The 25986-nt window shown below is 42.3% G+C and overlaps 1 protein-coding gene across 5 annotated transcripts in view; it reads right to left on the bottom strand.

Annotated features, from left to right (window-relative positions):
* Window positions 1-25986, bottom strand: part of cobl (cordon-bleu WH2 repeat protein) — a 72633-nt gene that overhangs the window by 21411 nt on the left and 25236 nt on the right. For 4 of the 5 annotated variants that reach the window (XM_080425402.1, XM_080425404.1, XM_080425403.1 and 1 more), the window contains 2 exons: window positions 9576-10245; window positions 2482-2661 (listed from right to left, as the gene is read on the bottom strand). In XM_080425402.1, coding sequence (XP_080281528.1) covers window positions 2482-2661; window positions 9576-10245 — 850 coding nt within the window. The remainder of the gene's footprint in view (window positions 1-2481; window positions 2662-9575; window positions 10246-25986) is intronic. The other variant, XM_080425406.1, reaches the window with a different exon arrangement.

The following is a 25986-nucleotide window of genomic DNA, read 5'->3' as shown; positions in this document are numbered from 1 at the left end:
AGGAGGAGGCGAAGAAGAGGGCGGCAGGTGGAAAGGAAGGGACCTCATGAGCGTTTGGAGCGCAGAGGCCGCAGACGGACGGGCCCACAGCAGTACACTGAAGAGAGGAGATGAGAAGAATTAAGGAGACGAAAGACAGTTACAGTACATGGATTAGAGCAAAACACACACAAATCTCTCAACTGAAAAATGCGGGCCAAGTCCCAATCTGTGATTTGTGAAACAGCGTGAACATATCGTAGCCTACCTAGAAATCGCAGATTGAGGCATTAACCTTTGCTTTTATGAAATATTCGAGACTGTTAGGGTTCATGTAAAATGCTGTTCTGAACATGTATTCTATTGCTAGTTTGACAATTTCAAATAATATTTTATCTAAAAATAACTTTAATATCTTTTACTACAAGGCACGTGGGTTAGGTTTAGGGCTATGCCTGATTTATACCGAAAATAGCCGATCTAAAAGCTCACAATGTATAAATCCTCCTTACAGTAGTTTAGAATAAGCCAAAAGTTTGCCAAGAGAAAAAAACTTAAATCAGTCGTGGAGACTGAGAACTTGAATCCATGCATCCATTGCAACAGTTTACAATACAGAGAATGGGGATGAAAAGACCATGCAAACAATCTGAGGACGATTATGACTCTCTTTAATAAAACCTGTACATTTTCATCGGAAATATTGTGCAAATCCTGCAAGAAGCTTCTTGCACAATATTTCCGCAAACAATGCAGGTGCCTTTTATGGTAAATCTAATGCCTGTGGCTGTGTTTCATCTTAAAGGCTTACCTCAGGCCCGTCCATGCCTGTTGGATTTTTATCAAGCATGTCACACTGTTGCTGGTGTAAAATCAGTGAAACTCTCACACACACACACACACACACACACACACACTCACACACACACACACACACACACACACGCACGCACACACACACGCACACACACGCACGCACACGCACACGCACACGCACACGCACACATACACACTCACATACATACATACACAGTACATACTGTATATACAGCATATAATGCAGAGGTGAAAGAGTATTAGAATATAATACTCAAGTGCTACTCAAGTAGAATAAGGTTAAGTAGTGTTGAAAGCTACTCAAGTAAAAGTGCATAAGTAGCTCTTTTGAAGACTAATCCAACACATCAGTTACATCCTGATGCAACAGTTTCATCATGAATACGTTCCACCAACCCATCCCTCTCCAGTTCAGTGACCCTCTCCATCTTTCATTTATGAGAAAGCTTTCTGACAGATTGCCATACAAGGCCAAAGAGGTTCAAAGCAAACTTCAATCAAATATCATGATTGTTATCTAACAGCACAACTGACTCCTCTGGTTCTCACTGTAGGGTCTAACTAGCATAATTTATAGTTAGGAACCAAGGAACCAAGTTAGGAACCAAGTGGACCTTAACCCATTCAATCCGGGAACGCATCTGTGTCATTTTAGATTTCTTCGGCTATTCAAAAATAGCAGATCTACAAGCTCATAGCGCGGCACCGAGTGAGCTATGAGCTTGTAGATCTGCAATTTTTTAAAGCTAACATTTGTAACTCAAATCTTTGATACTGGGGGGGTCCCTGGAACAAAACATTTTGAGATGGGGGTCCATGGCCAAATACATATCTAAAAATGTTTTCTAAATCCTAACGGTATGTTGCTATATCAGTGGTGTTCCAACTTTTCCATGTCAAGGACCCCCAAAAAATTATATTTGGCCGCGGACACCCATCTCAAAATATGTTGTTCCAGGGACCCCCTAAAAGCACAGATCCGAGTTTAAAATGTTCGCTTTAAAACAAAGCCTATTCAAAGTTTTCCAAAAATTGTCCACAATATAAAAAAATATCTATATATATTTAAACCGCCAGTGCTGCTGATGGAAACTTGTTGTTCACAGTGTGCATAAGTGACATACAGCATATAGTTGTTGAGAATCCAACAAACATACACAAATACGAACATAGACACAAATGTAGGGGCAGCATGAAGCGTAAGGTAACCCTGTAGAGGTAAGAGTACAGACAACAGACACTAAGTCTACATATTATAAACCGTCAGCTGTAGCCTGTCTAACGCACGCACGTACGCACGTACGCACGCACGCACGCACGCACGCACGCACGCACGCACGCACGCACGCACGCACGCACGCACGCACGCACGCACGCACGCACGCACGCACGCACGCACGCACGCACGCACGCACGCACGCACGCACGCACGCACGCACGCACACACCTGAGAGAAGACAAAGAAACATTACGCTACAGGAAAGAAACAGGGAAAACGTTGTGAAAGACAGGATAGCAGCCTCTGAAAAAGGGAATAAAGATGATGATAGATGGAGAAAAAAAGATGAAGGAACAGCGCAGGATGAGGAGGAGGAGGAGGAGGAGGGGGAGGAGGAAGAGGAGGACATTGGAGGAGACAGACTGTCCATCCAATGTGGAACCTACACTGAGTGGCTGCTTCCTCCATCTCTGTGGGAATGTGTGGGGACGAGGCTGTGTCTGTGAGCTCTAAGGGAGGGGACACTGGGGAGGTGGGGGCAGTCGGGGAAGGTGGGAGGACAAGCTGGGGCGGCTCCCGGGCCGGGGCCCGACGAGGTTTGGGTGGCACCGGTCTCTCGGCTGAACCTGGAGGAGAGAGAGAGCGCATGCAACACGGCAGGCAGCAGCGGTCAGTATACAGAACTATAGAGAAACAACAACAACACTGAGGGAAAAGCAACATGGGTCTGAAGACACAGGATTTTAGATAGAAGCAGTTTTGAAAATAATTGTTTCCGGTTTTAAATCTGCTGCCGCTGCCTTCAAGTGAAGCTATATGGGAAACTGAACCAGAACCTGGAAATGGGTATATGCCACCTTCTGGAAACAAGGACTACAGTTATGCACAAATAGCCTATTGAACCATATTCACACACAGGGGAGGTGCGGGGAACCCGAGGTTTCCCTGAGTATGAAGTAAAAAAAAAACACCTTGGGGTTTCTCACCTCCCCCCGAGTATGAAGTAAGAGCAACATGGCAGCCGTGTGTACAGTATATGGTCTATAGTAATGCATCAAAACAGCCATAGAACTATTGACCAAAACATGGGCGATGGATCATGGTCTCAAGATGTGTCTGAGTTTTGTGTCCTATCATCAGCAGGTGCTGTGTTCACGCTTTTCTATCTCTATGTATTCTCTGGCCATGGGAGCAAGAGACTGGAACAGCACTGAGGGCTTAGATGATAAACTACATCATCATAGCCGTGATAGCTCGCACGGACACACACACACACACACACACACACACACACACACACACACACACACACACACACACACACACACACACACACACACACACACACACACACACACACACACACACACACACACACACACACACACACACACACACACACACACACATGCACCCACCCGCACAAACATCAGTCATGAGTCATGACACACTACTACAGCCTCATGTTCATGAAAAGATGCACAATTGTATACGTTGCACAGTATGTATATTATTCTCCTGTAAGAGTTTGTCAAACCTCGATGCAAGACATTAAGTGGTGAGTTTTGTGTATCTGTTTGTGAATCTGACCAGAACCTTTTCCATGGCGAGTCTGCAGCAAAAAGTTCAGACGGTATGAAAAAAGGATGAATTATTATTCATCCACCCAGGAAGCATAAAGAACAAAGTTGTTCAGAGATTGCAATGTATTTGCCCAGAAATTGTAAGTGGTTAAGAACACTGCCTCAGTAAGCCTTTCAACTCCAGCAGAAGCTTCTCCTGTCTCCTCTCCCTCCTCTGTGTGCTGTGTCTCAGCCTACTTTCATTCTGAAGGAAGAAAGCTGCCTATTCACCTTCATGAAACAGGGACATCTTTAATTATTCATCTGCACAACTTAGTAGATGACTGCAGACTTCTCATCATGTATTTATATATATATTTTTACATCATCTCTTTGAGTTCTCTTGGAAGAACGCTGTAAGTAGTGAATGTTAAAATGAATAGGTATCCATAAAGCTGTTACTATTGTCCATAAGGGATTTATCCAATTGTCATGAAGTGGATTGCATTGTCAGTTCAAATGGCTGTAGGTATATGTTATAATGCCTAATACTGTAGGTCTGTAAAACATATGTAGGGTTCAATGTTTATAGAGTACAACAGAAGGGGTTCTTATTTTGGTTGCTGCTGTCCATCTTGTGTCTTCCTCTCTCTCTCTCTTTCTACCTCGACAAGGGTCCACCCTAGAGCCTGCTTCTGCTTACGGTTTCTTCCCATTAAAAGCGACGTTTTTTCCTTGCCACTCTCGCCAAATGTTTGCTCAGGGGGGAAAAAACATTGGGGTTCTGTTACACAGTATGTAAAGTGCCTTGAGACAAATTGTCGTGATTTGGCACCACAATAAAATGTAATTAATTTGAATTCCCACAAGAGAGTCTGCTGCCTCACAAGCTACCAGGCTAGCTAGTGGTATGAAGTACCCAGGAAAAGTAATTCCCATGAAAGATCTTCCATAAGTTAAATGTGCAAAAAATAATGCGTTCACATCTAGAACAGCATAACGCTATGCAATAAGATTAAAGACATCTCCGGGGCCAGAAAAAACTTGCAGTGCTGGTGTATACATTAGTAAACAGGCACTGGATAGAGACATAGTACTCTCTTCAATAGCACTGGTAAGGCTATTACCAGTGCTAGAGAGAGAGAGAGAGAGAGAGAGAGAGAGAGAGAGAGAGAGAGAGAGAGAGAGAGAGAGAGGGGAGCGAGAGGGAGGGAGAGAGAAAGAGAGAGAGAGCGAGGGAGGGAATTGTTTGCCTATTAGTGTTTGGAGTGTGTCATCCATAATTGATGATGACATTCAATAGCATGAACTTTAAGGCATTTACATGTGAGAGTACATTAATGGCCCCTGGTAGACTAGATCAAGGTTTGCTAGAACACGCATCATGATTGGAACAAAGGGCTAAGATGCCTGTATGGAACAAAACCTTTTATGTGTATGGAACTTTTTGATTGTTTTGTTCTTCAAAGATCATGTTCTTAAATTCTTATTCTAAAGTCTTATTTGCAGTACATTTTCACCCAGAACAAAGAGAAAATTAAAAAGGGTGGAATCAAAAAACAAGAGAGAGGAGACAGAGAGAGAGAGAGAGAGAGAGAGAGAGAGAGAGAGAGAGAGAGAGAGAGAGAGAGAGAGAGAGAGAGAGAGAGAGAGAGAGAGAGAGAGAGCAAGACAAGGCTGAGGAGTAGATTAATTAGGGAGAGATTCAGAGAAAAAGTGAGAGAGAAGAGTGTCACAGAGTGGACAGACAACAGACACTAAGTCTACATATTATAAACCGTCAGCTGTAGCCTGTCTAATGCACTAACTTACTCGTCCTTCATCCTCTGTATTCCTTTCATCCTCCTCTCCATCACCCCTGCTCTCTCTCTCCTTTAAAACCCTCTTGTCTCCTTCTTGCTGTCTCTACCCTGTCATCCCACACAGTAAGAATCTTTCAGGGGGACAGATTTACGGACATCAAAGCACGGGGCAAAATGCAATAGTTTGCTGAAATTCTGCACTTGCAAGGTGTGTGGATTGTGGAATTAATGTAGCTCTGGTTATGCAATCAGTGAATGGGTCTGAGTGCTAGTCAGATACATTCTGAGTTTGAAGCAGTGTGACGGCTCTGATCTTTTTATAAAAAAAGATCAGAGAGAGACTGAATTTAGGTGACTATTAATCATGAAACAGATCAGTGAATTAAATTAGGAATCACAAAATGTTCTCCTCAAAACAGACAGCAGGTTTGGGTGCCTTGTATTACAGATTACCTGAACATTCATTGCGTGTGAAACAATTTGTTTTTGAGTACCATAACAGTGCATTAACCTGGGGCAGACACAACAAAATGTCGGCGGTGATATTCAAGGAGCGGCGCTATTGTACATTCTATTTATTCAGATGCCAGACAGTGAAGGAGCTTGATTATTGCTGGATGGAAATGTTGTGTTAGAGATTAAAAGGTGATTTCATAGAATAATTATTGCATGACCGCTTAAGCTATGCTTTGATTATCTCTTGATTCTCTCTTTTATAAGACCTATGGGTAAACTATGCCTCCTTGCTGCACTTATTACTTACTTTGTTGGCCCAAAAAAATGCACACAAGCATAGGCGGCGGGTAATGAAGGCTAGGGTAGGCTAAGCCTTCCCAAATGTTATGCTGGGAAATTCTAGGAATTGGGCAAATTATATATATATGTGCGCAGCATTATTTAGTTAATTTTTTGATAATAAATCAGTATAAAATCAGGCAAAAATCTGAATTAAATAACCTAACCCTAACCTAACCCTAACCCTAAAGCCGTAATAAAGTAACCAAAACCCAAAAAGAAACTAACACAATCCGCCCAGAAAAAGATTTGCACGCTTTGCGCACGGCCGAACCCCAGCCTTCCCAATTGTCAAGCTCACCCGCCGCCTATGCACACAAGGATGTCTCATGGAGTAACCGCAAACTCTACAGTATATAACTCTGGATGCAAATGAAATGTATTAGGTGATGTTTGGGTCATAGCCTTCACAGACATCACACCACTCCCAGGAAACTCACAGATACTGAATTTGCAGACAGAATTAATCCTGTTTGACTGGCTCCTGAATTGGGCATTTAACAACACACCAATCATCCATTTACAAAATAATAATTGAGTAATCCACCAATCCGTGTTTAGCAACCGTGGGGCTAAGGCATCATTCAGAAGCTGTGTTCACATTCACTCTCAAATTGGAATGAATAGATTCCAACCAACTTCCGTTCTCCAAAAGAGGCGGCCACCTAGGTCACGCAGATAAGGGAAGTAAACTGGAGATAGCGGGTCTTTTGCTTTTCCTCTTGCTTGTCTTTGCTAATTATTTGAACCTGGTTTGCACCTGGTTATGCAAACCCAACCCTAGCAAAAATGTGTGTTCCAGACGAAAGTGTAATCAAGCTTGTGATCTTTTTGGGGCAAAGAGATTAGGTGTATAGGTAAAAATGTTCAGACTCCTGGCAAGCAAACTGATGTTTTGACCAGTAAGGTAGCATTTTTAATAGTCTCCATTGTACAGCGGGAGGGGACACATGCCGAAAATAGCAGATCTACAAGCTTGTAGATTGCCTATTTCTGTTGTGCAACACCATTGCACCGCGAAATATAGATCAGGCTTCCCATGCTCCTTTCTCTGACCCCATCTCCTCTCCTCTCCTCTCCTCTCCTCTCTCATCCTCAATAGACTCTATGCACAGCAGCCATATTGGAAAGAAATTGGGCCTCTTCCTTACTTCCTTCACACGTGTTACCAATTATACTAATCAAGGCTCTGCCATTCTGGTCAAAGAGAGTCAAGGTGCTGATATTGTGCATGTTGGCTCACTGGAAACACTGCTACACAAGTGTGGTACAGGGACCCTAGTGGATCCTTGAGGGGGTTCCAAATGGCCCCTTGCGGGTGTGTAATGGACCCCTGGACTCTGAGAGTGTACACATGGAACCAAATGGACCCTTTCGGGTCCAAAAATGTTTGAGAACCACTATGCTACATGAAATGGAACAAAGCCTTCATTAGTATCATTGGTAACAACTGTGAAGGAAGTAAGGAAGAGGCCCAATGTCTTTCCAATATGGCTGCTGCATAGAGCTTCTCCTCTACTATATTTGAAATATTTTGTCCTGTGATTTCTGCTTCCTATATTGGCCTTTAGGTATTGTTACCTTTTGGATATGATGCTTGAAACTTTGACAATATTGTTTGTACAACATTAATGCCAAAAGCGTATATTTAAATGGAAAATGTGCATGTGAGAGCCCTGCCTGCACAGAGAGAGAGAGAGAGAGAGAGAGAGAGAGAGAGAGAGAGAGAGAGAGAAGAGAGAGAGAGAGAGAAGAGAGAGAGAGAGAGAGAAAGAGAGAGAGAGAGAGAGAGAGAGGGAGAAATTAGAGAAAGAAAGAAAAAGAGATTTTGGGTGAAAGGCGATTCTGGAAGGTGATATTCAGGATTGTCCTACGGGTGAAGTGAAAACCAGCTCCACTAGTTATTCTACATCAGTCACTCATACTCACACTCTGACACACACACACACACACATGCACTCACGCACGCACCTACACACACGCACCTGCACGCACGCACCTGCACGCACGCACGCACGCACGCACGCACGCACGCACGCACGCACACACACACACACACACACACACACACACACACACACACACACACACACACACACACACACACACACACACACACACACACACACACACACACACACACACACACACACACACACACACACACACACACACACACACACACACACACACACACACACACTATATGGCATTAAATATGATGACAGTTGAAGTTTCATATTATATATTGCTGTAGACAGACAGTTCAGGTCTGTAGGGCAGACATTCACAGCACACCTTCTAGTAGGGAGAAAACGTCTTCGGGCGACATGTGACTGTTTGACTTGCTTTTCTAACATACAGGAGGCATGTTTGGGTTCACACTTACTGGTGGGAGGGTGGCGCTTCGGAGACGTATGGCAATGTGAATTATTTATGATAACGTTGAATGTTTTATATGACAACGTGCGACGTGTCAGGCTTGTCAGCTGACATGAATCAAACTTAAAATGTAAATCTCACAGTGTAAATCAACTGGCAGACATCAAAATGAAGAGGTGATGAATATGTGTATAGCGGTATAACAATATGCCAGGATTCCAAGCTGATCTCATTACAGCTACATCGCCTTTGGCACTGTGTCTAATGTTCAGGTGTAAACACAGACAGCAGTTACCTGCAAGTGTATCTGTTTGTTAAGCCTTATCTTTGTGCAGTGATATAATTGATATATCACTCTATTGATATTTGTTTGTAGATAGCTATCTGCCTGCACTGTTGTGTTACGTTATAGATATCTAAAAGGTGCAAAAGACATGCACATCCTAGACCTACTAGGTAGGGTGCTGCTGGATCAAAAAAAGAGCCCACCTTGTAGAAAACATAAAATCCACTCACCAGCCAGCTCCCATTTGCACAGATTTATTATAGTGATGTTTCGAAGGCTCTTCCTCAGATTTTGAAGTCGGAGGCTTAGTTCTTAACCCATTAATACCTGGGACGCATCTGTGTCACTTTTAGATTTCTTTAGGCTATTCAAAAATAGCAGATATACAAGCTCATAGCGCGGCACCGAGTGCCGCGCTACGAGCTTGTAGATCTGCTATTTTTGAAAAATCGTGAAAATTATTTTTAAAATATTTTTTTCAGATTATTTTTTTAGGATTTTGAAAATGTTTGAAGCGGCCTCAGGTCTTAATGGGTTAAAACGTCACTATAATAAATCTTTGCAAATGGGAACTACCTGGTGTATGGATTTTTATCTTGCCATCAGTGCTGCATGTGTCAGTTTTCTTCCTGTGGATAGCTGTCCCCAAATACCCTAGTTAGTAAAATGTGTGTCTGTTGTGTCATGAGAAAGTATGATATGATTTGATTTACCCATGGCGCTGTGTCTGTTATTTTCCACCTCCTCCATTTTCAGATTGAGGGCCGACTCCGCCTCCGAGCCCGAGCCGCCGGCGACCGCGGCGGCCTCCTGTTCCGATTGGTCGACGCCGCCGACGACGCCGCCCTGCTCCGATTCCTCCATCATCCCGCTGCTGGTGGGGGTGGAGCTGGTGGTGGTGGTGGTGGCGGCGGCGGCGGCCACGGCTCCAGACGCGCCCAGCGTGCTCGTGCTGCTGCTGGTGCCGCCGCCGCGCAGGGAGCCGCCGGCCGCCGCGTCCAGGTCGCTGTCGGAGTCGTCGATGCCGTGGCTGAGTTCAGAGCTGGAGGAGGAGTCCAGGCCGCCCAGGCTGTCCACCGTGGTGCTGCTGGGGGCCGGGGAGCTGGGGGCCGGGGAGCTGGGCGTCGGCGTGGCGGCGGCGAGCGCAGGCAGGGGTTCCGCCGGCGTTTTAGGGGAGGCCGCGGTCGCGGTCGTCGTCGTCACGCTGACGGCCGAGGCCAGGACCTTTGTGCGGCGGGCCGGGGTAGGAGTCTCATTTACGGGGGTATTACTGGGGGTATCGGGGAGGGGGGTGGCGGAGGTTGAGGTGTCGTCCATGCTTGGGGTGGCGGGGGGAATCGGGGCCTTTCTTTTCCTCTGCTGGCTTTCAGAGCCGAGGCCCATCTATGAGAGAGAGAGAGAGAGAGAGAGGCAGTGAGAGAAAGTGTAAGGAAAAAAATATTCTGTGTGTGTGTGTGTGTGGTCTGACCATAAATCAGTCTTTAAATCTTGGGTGCCAGGGCTGAAGTACTACTAAGTAATGAAGTGGATGGAGTTTTGGCAGGGATGGGTCTGCTCACATCCATCAGAGTGCCAGCATTCCTTTTAAATTAGCCAGCGAGAAGACATACAATATCTGGCAGGGATACAGTAGACCTGATGCAGTGCTATTTTGATGCACTACTAAACTGATATCAGTATTATACAGCACTATGTCTTATTAGTATTTCAGGCAACCATCGACCGTCAATCACAGTGAATGTGGTCTGGAAGGGATGGATCACTTAAGATATTTAAAGTAGAAGATGAGTTTATACTCTATCTCTGTGATGGATACTAATAAGTACATTGCACATTGATAATGACCCCATGTAATCAACTGAAATGATTCAAGGTGACACATGATGACTCAGTGAACAAGCAATAATGACTGCCTCAACAGAAGCATATTTTCTGTTTTTCATTAGTTTCATCTTCACTACTATATAAGTTATTACTAGCAAAGGAGAGACTTTTTTATTCTATTTTTTACAACTTTCACCACAATAAAGATCTCAAGCTAGTCTCAAGTCCCTGCATGTGGATTTTAATATCGCATCTCAAATTTATGGAATTCCCCCGAAAATCTAACAAACCACAGTATGCTTTGGAAAAGGGCGGCAGTCAAGTCAAGTATATACGGTACGCTGAGTCGTCGTAGTCAATGAGCTAAACATGTCAGATCACCCATAACGGTCTTTACGGTCCAGAGTGTGTTTCATAAGTACAAGTACAAAAATCTATTAAAAAAGCTATAATGAATCAGTGCTATTGAACACCCTTCACGTCTGTGTGTGGGTTTTACAAATATTGAATCAATGGAAAGTATTAAAAAGCGCTTCTGACTAAACCTAAACTCCATTGGATCCTCAAACCGTTGGTCAAACCACCTAACTCTACCAACTTTGGAGATAGTTGTTTTTCCATCATCGATTAGTTGAATGACTAAGTCAGACATTAATGGTCAAAAACCCTCCTAACTCCACTTGAGCTGTATTTGGGTAAAGTGATGATAATATAAGGACACATTCAAGTATCTGACAATGTATAAAGTCACGGTGCCAACTTTTATGAGGCAGTTCTAAAAACATATTTATATATTTTGGACATGGCTGGTTTCTGCCCGACAGCAGAGATATATAGCGAGAGATGGAAAACAGTCTTGTGGGCGTGGCTGATGGAGAATCACCTCGGGCTTCACCATCCACAGTAAAAAAAACTGCAACAAACTTATTATTACAATTGTGAAATTGTTCTTTTGCACCCATGGTCAGGTGATGGGAGTGTTCATTCCGTGCCCTTGTAGACTTTTGCACAGAACCAGATTTGCTCAGAGCTATATTGTCAGGTCTCTGCAGCACAACCGTTCCTCCACCCCTGAGAAGTCTCATGCTTTAACCCATTAAGACCTGAGGTCCAATCTACAAATGTCTTCTAAATCCTAACAGTTTAAAAAAAAAAAAAAAAACGTATGTTGCTATATATCAGTGGTGCTCAAACTTTTTCATGTCAAGGACCACCCAAAATTATATGTATTTGGCCGCGGACCGACACCTCAAAAGATTTTGTTCCAGGGACCCCCCAGAAGCAAAGATTTGAGGCAAAAATGTTTACTTTAAAAAACAAAATATATATATTCAATGATTTGCACAAATGTTCAACCTTTTTAAAAAAAATAGCAGATCTACTAGCAGCTAGCTCATAGTGCGTCACTTCGTGCCACACTATGAGCTTGTATATCTGCTATTTTTGAATAGCCAACCAATGTGCTATATTTATGGTAGCTAAAATCTAATGTCACACAGATGCTTTCCCAGTTTTAATGGGTTAATTTATACAGCAGTGATACAGCGGTGCTGCTCGCGGAAAAAACAGACGATCTACAAGCTTGTGAACTTGTAGATCGGCTATTTTCGGCACGGGGACACACGCACGCAACTAAGTACGTATAAATCAGGCTTCGGCTGCCGCAGCTTCTGGTTGCTCAGACTCGTCTGGCTGCAGCCGGGGGTAGAGACGACCAGATGGTGCAATGGTCCCCGGTTCGATTCGGGCTGGAGACCAAGTGTTGCACATCATCGTACACCTACTCTGCCCCCTCCCCCCACTTTCCATTCTCTCAGTCTCTACTGTTCCATTGGTTCTCTAAGTGGGGTCCTTGGGGGGGTTCCAGGGGGTCCCCAGCAAATCACAATCATCTTAACGCTTAACCACTTTATCCATTTATATGTTGGCTATTCAAAAATCGCAGATCTACAAGCTCACAACGTGTCATCTGCTGTTTTAGAAAATTCTTGAAAAATCTTAAAAGCGTTTGAAAAATGTTGAATCATTTTGAATTTGTTTAACACAAATCTTGTCTTCTGGGGGTCCCTGGCACAAAACATATTCAGATGGGGGTCCCCGACCAAATACACATCAATTTGACACAAACTTGACATGAAAAAGTTTGAGAACCACTATACTAGTCTATCTAACTAACTAACGCAAATAAAGAAAGAAAGAAAAGCCTTATCTGGCTGCAGGAATGAACAGAGGCAGCTTCTCCCCATTAAACATGCCTGGAGCTGCATGCAGTGGAAGCAGCCTGAGAGCAGATCAGGCCACCTTGCCTTTCAGCGGTACTTGGGTTCACACACAACGTGAACTCGTTGAACCCACTGCATGGCATGCTATGGAAGTTCAAGAGCCCCCCCCTCCTCTTTCTCTCGCCTTGTCCCCCCTCCGCTCACAGTGAGTCCCTCTGGCATTCATAGATACATGAATACAGACATACCAGTGGATGTGGGCCAAAGTTGAAGCTGAAATGGATGACTGACTTGCCTACGAAGATGGATGCGTGTGTTAGTGCACGTGTGTGTGTGTGTGCGTGTGTGAGTGTCTGTCTGTCTGTCTGTCTGTGCGTGTGCGTGTGTGTGTGTGTGTGTGTGTGTGTGTGTGTGTGTGTGTGTGAGAGTGTGATGCCTGCAGAGTGGCAAGTGAAACATAAGACTGCAGCCCAGCCCCTGCTATGAAAGGAGGAGGACCAAGGCCTCAACACGCACGCACACGCACACGCACACGCACACGCACACACACACACTCTGTAAGTGTATGAATACATACCAAGTATACTGACCCACATGCAAGCACACACGCATAATACAAACAAACACACGTGCACGCGCAAACAACCAAAACTGTCTCTCATACACACAAATGCGCGTGCACACACACACATGCGCGCGCGCGCACACACACACACACACACACACACACACACACACACACACACACACACACACACACACACACACACACACACACACACACACACACACACACACACACACACACACACACACACACACACACACACACACACACACACAGAAGAAGGAACGGTATATCTCATATCTCAGGCTGTGCTGGGGTATATGGATTAGGGGGTTGCTAAGGGTTGCAGGGTTAAGTGTGTGTTGCTCTCATGGGCTTAGTGGCGCCATGACTGGGAACGCAGCATGTACTTAGGATGGTTCTAGACTGAAGCCACAACTCTGTATTACACCACATTTCAAGGTCACCCATTGCATTAAGTCAAGCCGACTTAAGCATGCATGCGTGTACATCTCTGGCATTGATTTAGAAATATTTCACAACAAGTGCATTTTACTACTGTTACACAGAAATAGAGGCCAAAAACTCTGCGGTGACAGTAGCCACAGTATTGCTGTCGGAGGTGAAATGTGCTATAGTTACTTTTGCCCCCAAAGACAAGATAGACAAAATAGATATAGACAAGATATAGGCTTAGACAAGATATACACTGTAGGCTTAATTTATTCTCTGTCACACAACAGGATCACAGGTCGAAAATAGCAAACCTACAAGGTCACAACGCATCCGTGAGGCTGTTTCACCAACTTCACAAGTTCACATACGTGGGAGTGCCTGATGCTTTTAGCACAAAGCAGTGTAAGTCCTTGATTTTTCAACATGGCAGGACGACTTATAACAGTAATTCAAACGTGTTTAGCTTGGTAAAGTATAAGGACATAAATCAACATATAGTATAATACAAGGGGATTGTACTGGAACTTAAATACCCATAGCAGATTGCTTATGCTTCTGTCTATGCTGCTTCTGTTCTTACTTGGGTTCACACACAACGTGAACTCGTTGAACCCACTGCATGGCATGCTATGGAAGTTCAAGAGCCCCCCCCTCCTCTTTCTCTCGCCTTGTCCCCCCTCCGCTCACAGTGAGTCCCTCTGGCATTAATTTTTGCTGAATATTTGCCCATTATGACACGCCCAGAATAGGGATGCTAGGTGGTTAAAGTGGATGCTAAGTGGTTAAACAGGAGCAAAATTAGTCACCGACGGGTTAAACCAGTGTTTTTAAAAAACAGCAGTCTGTGCTCTTTAGATACCATAATGAAATGATCAGTGAACAATGTGTGATGTCTTCTTTTATTTTCCTGAACCGATTATTTGAATCATTCAATCATTCAGTTTTTCAATGTTTATTCATACGCTTGATCACCAAGCGCTCATTGACTTCAATGCATTCTATCACAGGTCCAGTTTGCCAGAGTGCCTAGAATGTAATGTATTTGAACTCTCTCCCTTTACATACCGTAGCCTTGTGACGCCTCTGTTCCTCAATATGGTGGAATAGTAACAGTACGTTTCTGTGTAAACATGTAAAAAGTCCTGTTTACGTTTAAAAACACACTATTTTATCCACGTTGCACAAAATGCAATAACAAAGTAGACAGCAGCGTTAAGATGACGTCACAAGCAAAAAACTCTAGCGTAGCTCTATGACGTGGCCCTTCACTGTGGCCATGGTTTTCCAAAAGTCCCTTTTCAGGGGCCAAACCACATAGAAAAAGCTAAGTTAAAAACAAATACCATGTGAATGTACATAATGAAATTGTTGATCTACAAGCTCACAATGTGACACGTTTGTACTGACATAATTGTAGATCTGCTACATTTACAGCGTACAACACCGCCGCACAATTAAGTATAAAGGGGGCCCAAGTGGGCAAATGGAACGTGCGGTCGGCTGGCCCAGAGCGTCTTAATACTGCGTCCGGGCCAGCGGGCCATTTATAATGTCAAGCACAGCAGGCTTGAGGATATTATAGGATTTGTTTTCAAATTCCGAGGGTGGACGGGGAACCGCTATACGACGGCCGGGTCCATGCCCTGAGAAAAACAAGACGGCATGCGAGGACACGGGGCATAATTTAACCCCTTAAGACCGGGAACGCATCTATGTCATTTTAAGATTTCTTCGGCTATTCAAAAATAGCAGATATACAAGCTTGTATGAGTTTGTAGATCTGCATTTTTTTTTCAAATCGTGGGAAATTTGTGCAAAACTTTGAATATATATTTTTTAAACATTTTCTGTTGCTATAAAATCAGTGGTTCTCAAACTGTTTCATGTCAAGGACCCCCAAAATTGTCATGTATTTGGCCACGGACCCCCATCTCAAAATATGTTGTTCCAGGGACCCCCCAGAAGCAAAAATTTTAGTTAAAAAAAATCGCTTTAACTTATTTTTTTTATATATTCAAAGATTTTCACAATTTTTCAAAAATAGCAGATCCACGAGCTTGTATATCTGCAATTTTTTTTAATAGAAATAGAAATCTTAAAATGACACATGCTTTCCCGGTTTTAATGGGTTAACTGAAGCTCGACGGCACACAAAAACCCATAAGAAGCCAATGCAACGTAAAGGGGGGGTTCAGAGTGTCCATTCAATTTTCCAGTCTACGGTTTGAGAGGGACGGGGCCCCCATATGGGAGCATGTGGATCAGATAGGGCCACCCATGAAGGCTAGTGCCCCGGTGGCGTGACCATTCATCAGTTGTTTTGAGGGAATGTTGATGGGCGAGGGGGGGGGTTGTACAGGGCAACATTACAGCGTTAATGTGGAATGTGAAATGGAGTATGTATGGCCGATGCCGTCGGGGCAGAAACCTCTTATCTCCATATTCTAACTTTTCATGTTTTTTCGTAAATTAATGCACCAAAATGCAGCAGATCCATAAGCTAGTTTAGAGCTTGTAGATCTCTACTTTTGATCTTTTTAAAATTTGATTCCTGAAAAGTAACAGCTTTAGACATATGAGGTTTTCCACCCGACAGCGACGATGTGTGTGTGTGTGTGTGTGTGTGTGTGTGTGTGTGTGTGTGTGTGTGTGTGTGTGTGTGTATATGTGTGTGTGAGTGTCTGTGTATGTATGTGTGGGAAGCGGTACAGTGGGTCATGGAATGTATGTGTTTTTGCACGTCTACATGCATTACTAGATTAACATGCATGTATTAATATGCTTGTGTGTGCGTGTGTATGCATACATTTATGTGTGTTGTGCAAGAAGAGATAATAATAGCAGCAGCTGAACTGTCTCAACCGTGAGGGCATTGAGGTCAAAAACATCTTAACAGTAGGGTGGAGGACAGTGCTGACAGTTAGTGTGTGTGTGTGCATGAAGGTTGTGTGGGTTCGATTGTGCAAGCGGTATGTCCGTATGAACGATGAACGAAGTGTGTGTGTGTGTGTGTGTGTGTGTGTGTGTGTGTGTGTGTGTGTGTGTGTGTGTGTGTGTGTGTGTGTGTGTGTGTGTGTGTGTGTGTGTGTGTGTGTGTGTGTGTGTGTGTGTGTGTGTGTGTGCGTGTGTGTGTGTGTGTGTGTGAATGAATGTATGCACAGAGGCCAGCTAAGGACAGGAACCATGCAAGTGGTTGACCCAGTTCTTTTGTCCTGTACATTGTCCCACTAACCCACTCACCTTAGTCCTATATTAAAGGAGTAGTTCACCCAAACAATGACTTATTTTCTATCACTTACAGAACCCATGAAGCCTTGAATTCACGGAGATTTTTTTGTTTTTGTCGCATTCCTAAGCCAATAATTTGATGACCGGCGGAGTCGGTAGTAGGAGACTCAAATGCAGGTCAATTGAGTCTCCTACCAGAGACATTAACATCTTTCTGCCGGTCATCAAATGATTGGCTTAGGAATGCAACAAAAACTAAAAATCTGTAATTCCTGTCGATGGAAAACAAGTAATTTTTGTGGTGAATTACTCCTTTAACCCATTAAGACCTGAGGCCGATTCTACCAAATTCTTCTAGGCCTGTCAACTTTTCCGTGCCAAGGACCCCCAAATTGTAATAATGTATTTGGCCGCGGACCGCCCATCTGAAATGTTTTGTGCCAGGGACCCCCCAGAAGAGAAGATTTGTGTAAAAAAAACAAAACATAGCAGATGTACAAGCTCGCAGCGCTTGACACAGATTCCTTCTCGGTTTGAATGGGTCAACAGTGATGTTCATAAGGACTACAGTAATCAGATTACATGAGGTTCATGAAGTTCTAACTGTAGACAGCTGCAGACACTGTTAAAAGGTAATTGGATTACAGTTGTCGCATTGCAATATTTACAAACATATTTGAAGAGAAAAGGCAATTTGTACGATTAATATACTAACATTAACTGTAAAGGCGGTTACACACCGGCGAATATGCGAATATACCCAAAATTATATAATTAAAAGACGCTTTTTCGCTCCATGTACGCTTGCATTGACTTCATAAGGTTTAAAAAAAAAACGTATTATTCGCATGAAAAAATCGCCCCGGTGTGTAAGGACCTTAAGATTACATACACTAATCTGATGATAAAACAATAGCAAATGGTTGTGGAAGGCATGAGGCATGTGGAAGGCATGAACCAAGGGGCTAACATCCGGCTTGTAAATTGAGGCTATATGGGAAGTGACAGTTTATATGAATGGCCTGTAGTCTCGCTGTTTCCCCACTGTTTGACCCCTGCTGGTTGCAGAAGCAATTAGGCTCTATTCAAGCAGATGGGTTTTTGAACATTATTTTATTACGTTAATAAACTTTGTCATAAATACTATATGCTTCCACTCACTAATTTAAAGTCTTCTTTCAATCACCATGATATGCATTTTGGTAAATTATGGTCCCATTCATTTTAAAATGAATGATAAAGTAGGGTATGTTTCTAGGGTTTCTACTGGTTCTACCGAGTGAAGACCCGCCCTCGCTGCGGTTGCAGCCAATAGCATTAATTTCCGTAAGCATTTCATTTCAGAACCGAAAATAGAAAGATGGCGGATTTGAAATCGCTGAAAAAAAGGCTTAATTTACAGTCTGTAGAAACCAATGGCGTAACACTGTCCATATTTTTTTATGGTCTATGGTATGAACAAATTGATACTGCCCAAGCCCAGTTACATATGGCTGTCATTAGTTAAACTTTCACATTGTGGAAAGGAAAAGGGGATAGGATGTTTGGCTTTTGTATTAAGCCAATATACATTCAAATTCAGAAATGTGAAATTGGAGTCTGACTCTGTGACTGTTGGAGCTTAAATATAATTTCTGTTTGTTTTGTTTATTTAAATTCATACTAGACGTGGTTTTATTGATCACCACTACAGGTGGTTCACTAATACAGTATATACCTGGCAATGGGTGATTGCATCGGTGCCAGGTGCGCAATTGGGAATGCCAAGCCGTTTTCGACCGTGTGTACATGCCGTGCCAGGTCGGCGTGTCTGTTTTTGTGAGTGATTTATGGTTGTAGCTACAGTAGCTTTATGGATTTGAAAGCGAAGAAATATGTATATAAGAACTGCCTGATACCAGTCTGCAAGTGTTTCAATAAATGGATCGTTAAATCCAAAGATATTAAGAGCTCATTTTCTTTATTGCGCACACTAAAGTTGACCCAGTTGCCCCTCAGTGATACAGTAGGTAAAGTCACTACAGTGACTATTAGACAGGGAAAATCCTATAACATTTTGATGTACCAAACATTTCTCAGTTGATCCTTATGTGATTCTTCATGTAGAATCCATTTCAATATACATTACTTGCATTTTGGTGGTTTTGTGGTAAGTGTATGCATATTTTATCTCACTCAGGTGTAAGGACATTTGCTGTGTATCCATTTGGCATGTTTATTATGGTTAATTAGCATACATTATGAAAGCAAAGCAAACATATAAAAGCAAAGCATATATATAATAAATAAATATATGAGAATGCTTGGCGATGAAAGGGGACAAAACATAATGCTGTACTATCCATAAGACACTACTAGCCTTATATTTTACATGAATCTAGACCATTTTTGCTTTCTTTGAATGAATGCATGCCATGTGGAAAAACACTGTGATACTATTAATGTGCTAGACATACGTACTGTTCACTCTTGTGAAATCCACTGTGCCATCTACTTCCACTAAAATCACTCCATTACTTTACTATAAGCCATTCACTACTATCAATTGCAAGTGGAGGCAGGAACTGCTTCTAGCACTGAAAGCGTGAAGAGATTTAGATTTCAAAGCGTGACTTTGAATTGGCTTCTAGAGTAATAGAGTAATTTTAGAGGGACACCAGTATTGCTATGTTCTGTATGACTGCAATGAGGGCTAGGACTGGTGCACACACATGAAAACACGCACATGCCCGCGCACACACACGCACATGCCCCCGCGCACACACACACACACACATATACATATACATATACATATACATATACATATACATATACATATACATATACATATACATATACATATACATATACATATACATACACATACACATACAGACACACAGACACACACACATACACATACACAGACACACAGACACACACACACACACACACACACACACACACACACACACACACCACACACACACACACACACACACACACACACACACACACACACACACACACACATACACATACACATACACATACACATACACACTCAAGCCAATTGAGACTAACACAAACCTTCGCCTCATCTATACTGCCGGGTTTTACACGCAAGCTGTTTTGACAGCTTCAAGTGCAAAAGATTCCACCCCGTGGACAGCATGCTCCTGTAGAAACGGCGGGAGACACGCATACACGACCCGGGCCCCTAACTCAACACTCACACAAATATTTGAGGTCAGCGCATAAGAACAGAAGACCTGTAGCGTCTTTATGCACTTCAATCACTCTAAGCAGAAGACTATCAGCACACAACGTTCATGCTGACATCCGAGATGTCCATGATTGATTATTATTGATTGATTATAGTGTGTATTAAGGTTCAGGACTCATGGAAGAGTACAGTAGTTGGACTTTGGCAGTGGTGTAAAGTAACAAAGTACATCTACTCAAGTACTTAAGCACAATTTTGAGGTACTTTTACTTTACTGGAGTATTTCCAATTGTCTATACTTCTACTTCTACTCCACTACATCTTACAATTACAATACTTTTGTACTTTTATTCAAGTACATTTTGAATTCCAGACTTTTACTTGTAACAGAGTACTTCTACATTGCAGTATTGATACTTTTACTTAAGTAAAACATTTGAGTACTTTTTCCACCACTGGACTTTTTTGGCTTGAAGAGGTTATAATAAAATTCAGACCTCTAAGCTACTCGCTGGACTGCCATGGAATTTGCCGTACACCTTCATGCTAGGATGAACACTACTTGCAGCTTAGGCCAACATTTCCACACAAGATGTCTCAAAATCTAATTGGCGGATACAGCACAACCTCTAATTGTTTGACCCACTGCAGCAGTGCCACTGGCACCAGTGGCCTAAAGTCAGGCCTAACTTCATTAGAAAAGAAAAGATGCCACAATAACACTGGCTTTTATCACATATTAGTTGATACATGATGATTTATCATCGGTTTGTGAACTTTGTACTCATCATATTTTTTTATGATAGTTACAATTCATATTACTTTATGAGTCACAAAAATGTCTGATTGCATGTTTACAGAGCTCTTTCAGAAAGTTAGTATGCAGGCACAGATAACATAAAGCACCGAAGTCTGACATCATTTACGCATCCTACCTGGGTCGCGTAAAAAAAAATTGAATTCCCATAGACTTGTTTAATATTGCGTCAAATAAGAACTGTGTTCCAAAAATAAACAAATGAGCACGGCGGTTTGACTCATTTGGGTATGAAGCATCAACTGACAGCGAGAAAACGCTTACTTAATGCTAACGTTACCGCCGTCAAATTAGTTAACTTTTCACCAGAAACAGACTGTGTCAAATATGAGTGACTGACTATCATAAACGATACAGAGCCACCTCCCTGACAATATCGCCGGGACAGTTTGTTTATTTTTGGACCACAATTCTTATATGAGACGATACTAAGATGACCCAATGTCATTGAGAAATTGCTTCCGCGACCCAGGGGATTAACGAGTGATGTCAGGACTTCGGTACTCTATATAGACTAAAGCACACATTAGCAAAACTAACAGATGTACAAGCTCGCAGCGCGGCACAAAGTGACGCGCTGTGAGCTTGTAGATCTGCAATTTTTTTTATAGCCAACATATAAATGGATAAAGTGGTTAAAATGGTTGTGATGCTATGTTTTACTACTTTTGCTGGGTCCTCGGACCATACTTTGAGAACCAATGTTCTCTATGCTCCTCGGTCTATAGTGCGTGTTGTACATGTGGAAAGCCCTGTTATCTTATTTCCTGTTTCTTTCCTTGTTTTGATTGTTCTCATGTTGCATGCTGTTGCTGAGCTTGTTTTCTGATTTATTCTTACGCAACAACAGGGTCAATCATTCTCATCAAAACAACAACAGCAGCAGCACAGCTGGCGTTCCCTGTCTGAGACATGGGACTTGAGACCTGTCAACAAATGTTATAAACAAAGGGGCGAGGCTGTTGGGGTGCGGACATGTCAGGGAAATAGGAGGGGAGAGAATACATAAAGAGAGAAAAACAAGCAAGCGAAGCAGAAAGAAAAAAGGAAAGAAAGAAAGAAATTAAATGAAGTAAAATAGAAAAGAAAAGAGCAAATGAACAAACAAAAGGGGCAGACGGAAAGCTTTACAGTGACTGTTGAACAAATTGTTAAGCACAGTTTTAAAGGAAAAAGGAAAGAAAGGAACAAACAAACAAACAAACAAGAGGGGCATACAGACGTGTTACTAGTTTACTAGTGTTAGACATCTTTAACCCATTAAGACCGGGAACGTCATGTGAAAATGAGTGCAAATCTGTGAATATAGACACAGATTTGTGTCTATATTCTTAACTCAAATCTTTGCTTCTGGGGGGTCCCTGGAACCAAATATCTTGAGATGGGGGGGTCCGCGGCCAAATATATATACTTTTGGGTGGTCCTTGACAAATGACAATTATGAAAAAGTTTGAGAACCACTGACGTTCTACATTTTTTAGCAAACTGTTAATGCAAATGGGTTAAAGACAGTCTAAGAAAGAAATAAAGAAAGAAAGAGAAAGAAAGAAAGAAAGAAAGAAAGAAAGAAAGAAATGAGTTAGAATGGTCAGACAGATGCTTTGCAGTGAGTGTTAAACATGCTGAACATGGTGGTCCAGTGCAGATTGAATCAGGGCAGTGCATTAGGGCAGATTAAAGTTAGCTACTGTTGCTGTAGATAATGATGGGACTGATGGATGGCTGAGAAAGACAAACCTCCCTCTGTTGCCAATTCTCTATTCTCCCAAAGGAATGGATCAGCAGCAGGGACTCGAGCCAATTCTATCAATCACAAACACACGCACACACGCACACAAGCAAGCATGCACACACACACACACACACACACACACACACACACAGACAGACATATGTGCATACACACAAGCAAGCACACTCGCATCAGCCAGCTGAAAATGCAGTGCTTACACCTTCATATGCAATCTTTACCGTGAGCTGCCATGCTGGCACACAAAGAGAGGTAGATAGACAGAAACACACACACACACGCACACGCACACGCACGCACACACACACACACACACACACACACACACACACACACACACACACACACGCACACACACACACACGCGCACACGCACACGCACACGCACACGCTCACACACACATCAATCCATGCTTATGAAATGATATGCACATGCAGGCAACATAACACAGTTGGGACTGTCTGGGACATCTCTACACTTAAAAATCCTGAGTGTCATATTAACTCTGATAGTGTAGAAATCACCATGTATTGTCTGCTGCACAGTACAGTCCTGCTACCCACATCCCTATACTCCAAACACCTTGCTACACTGTCTGGAACAACACCTTTGAAAATCATATGTCTAGATTAGAACATGATGGAGCAGTTAAAGGATAATAGTAATCATACTAATGTCAGTTCGATGCGATTAATGACATGATCTAAATGCGTGAATCGAATTAGGTGATAATTATGTTAAATAGTTTTTGTTCATACTATATGCGGTGAAATTGTGAAGTTTTTGTAAAAAAATATTTAAAAAAAAGCATTTGTTATTATAGAGTGTAGAGGCTAGAGAGAGAAAGGAAATTGAGGGGAGACAGAGGGGAGTCATGTGAGGCATGACGGGAGTCGGATTCAAACTCCATGGTCCTCACGACTCACAAGGAGCATGTGGTTGGTGGACTAACTGCCTGAGCCAAAAGGCACCCAGTATGTGGTTTCAAATGAAGTTGAACCACATTAACCCTGGTGTCTCTATTTTTGATTTAAAAAAGAACATCCAAATGTCTTTCACAATTTGTCAAGATTTGTCAAGATCTTTCACAATTTTTTAATAGCCAAAGTACAAATAGGGCTAAAGTAGATAAAGGCCCATAAAGGTCACACTGACACTAAAACTATGCCATTATTCAAAAGGTGACGAATTGGCCAAACAAAATACAGTTGTTGTTTTAGGGTGTAATATTCAAACGAGATCACACAGAGAATGAAATGTGTAATGAAACAATGGGTCTGTCTCCAATAGAAACTCATGCCTGGTAAATTCCAAAGGCTTTCCATGACCTAATAGACAAACACCTGGCCTATTAACCCATTAAAACATGGGAACGCATCTGTGTAACCACTTTAACCATATTTTATACGTTGGCTATTCAAAAATAGCAGATATACAAGCTCATAGCACGTCACTTTGTGCCGCTTGTAGATCTTCTATTTTTCAAAAATCGTGAAAATGTGTGCAAATCTTTGAATATACATATTTTTTAAAAGCGATTTTTTTTTTTACACAAATATTTGCTTTTGGGGGTCCCTGGAACAAAATACATATCATTTGGGGGGTCCTTGACATGAAAACATTTGAGAACCACTGATATAGTAACATACGTTTTTCAGAAATTAGAAGGATTTTAAAAAGACATTTGTAGAATCGGCCTCAAGTCTTAACGGGTTACAGTAACAGAACTTTCCACACCACCCTATCTACACCAAAGTCTGTCAGCCTGATAAAGAAGCCTTCTGATGTCATGGCTCGTTTATGGCAATATTTAATTTGTGGCTTTTTTTTTATTGCTTTATTAGATAGGAGAGTGTAGAGAGACTGGAAGGGGGACGAGAAGGAATGAGAGAGAGAGAGAGAGAGGAGAGAGAGGAGAGACGCACAAGACATGATGACAGGAGTCAGATTCGAACCAGACTGTCTCCTCGCAACTCATTAGGAGCATGTGGTACGGTACATGCACTAACTGGTTGAGGCACCAGACCGCCCCAAACCCCACCGGCCCCCACCCCAGTTTGTGGCATTTAACCCATTAAAGACCTGAGGCCGATTCTACAAAATGTCTTCTAAATCCTGACAGTTTTCTGAAACACTTATGTTGCTATAAAATATCAGTGGTTCTCAAACTTTTTCATGGCAAGGACCACCCAAAATTATGTATTTGGCCGCGGACCCCCATTTAAAAAATATTTAGCTCCAGGGACCCTCCAGAAGCAAAGATTTTAGTTACAAATGTTCGCTTAAAAATATATATATATTCAATAATTTTCTAAAATAGCAGATCTACAAGCTCAGTATATCTGCTATTTTTGAATAGACAAAAGTATAAAATAATGGTTAAAGTGGTTAAAATCTCAAATTAAAGATGCTTTCCCGGTCTTAATGGGTTAAACTGAGAGAAAATTCGTCAAACTTTAATCTTCCTGTCATGGTTGACTTGGGTCACTTCACCGAGTCGGCGATTATGAAACATTAATCCACTTTGAAAGTTTGAAGGCTGACTCTCCTTCGCCCTGTTTTTTTTTTCTTCTTTTTTTTTGTATCACTCACACAGACAGTCAAATCATGAGTGTTAATTTAATTCTGAGAGCGTACAAATATAACAAAATGGAGTTACAGTACACATCGAGTTACTGCACCCCCCAGTATCAACACAAGGCATGCAGCCTACAGTGTCTTCTCCTCCTCCTCCTTCTCTTTCTCTTGTTTCCTCCTTTCACCATCTATTTCCTCCCTCCTTGAATCCCTCTGCTATGAATGTGAATGTGAAATGTGTGTGTATGTGTATGTGTATGTGTATGTGTGTGTGTGTGTGTGTGTGTATAGGGGGGGGACTGCGGGTTTTTAAAAGCACAATAATGTGTAAAAGAAGAAACTAACAAACTGTACGTGAGCATAATATAATATATTTAGAAAGAGGAAGTCAAATTCACATAATGAAAATAAAATAAAATGATACATTTTTAAAACTTGAGTCCAGTCGGTCTCAATTTCTCAACTATTCTTTC

Source organism: Gymnoscopelus braueri (genome assembly GCF_963280865.1).
Source record: "Gymnoscopelus braueri genome assembly, chromosome: 4".
In the NCBI taxonomy this organism is placed as follows: Eukaryota; Metazoa; Chordata; class Actinopteri; order Myctophiformes; family Myctophidae; genus Gymnoscopelus; species Gymnoscopelus braueri.
Note: the sequence above shows the minus strand (reverse complement) of the source record. Positions and strands in the feature narration are given on the sequence as shown.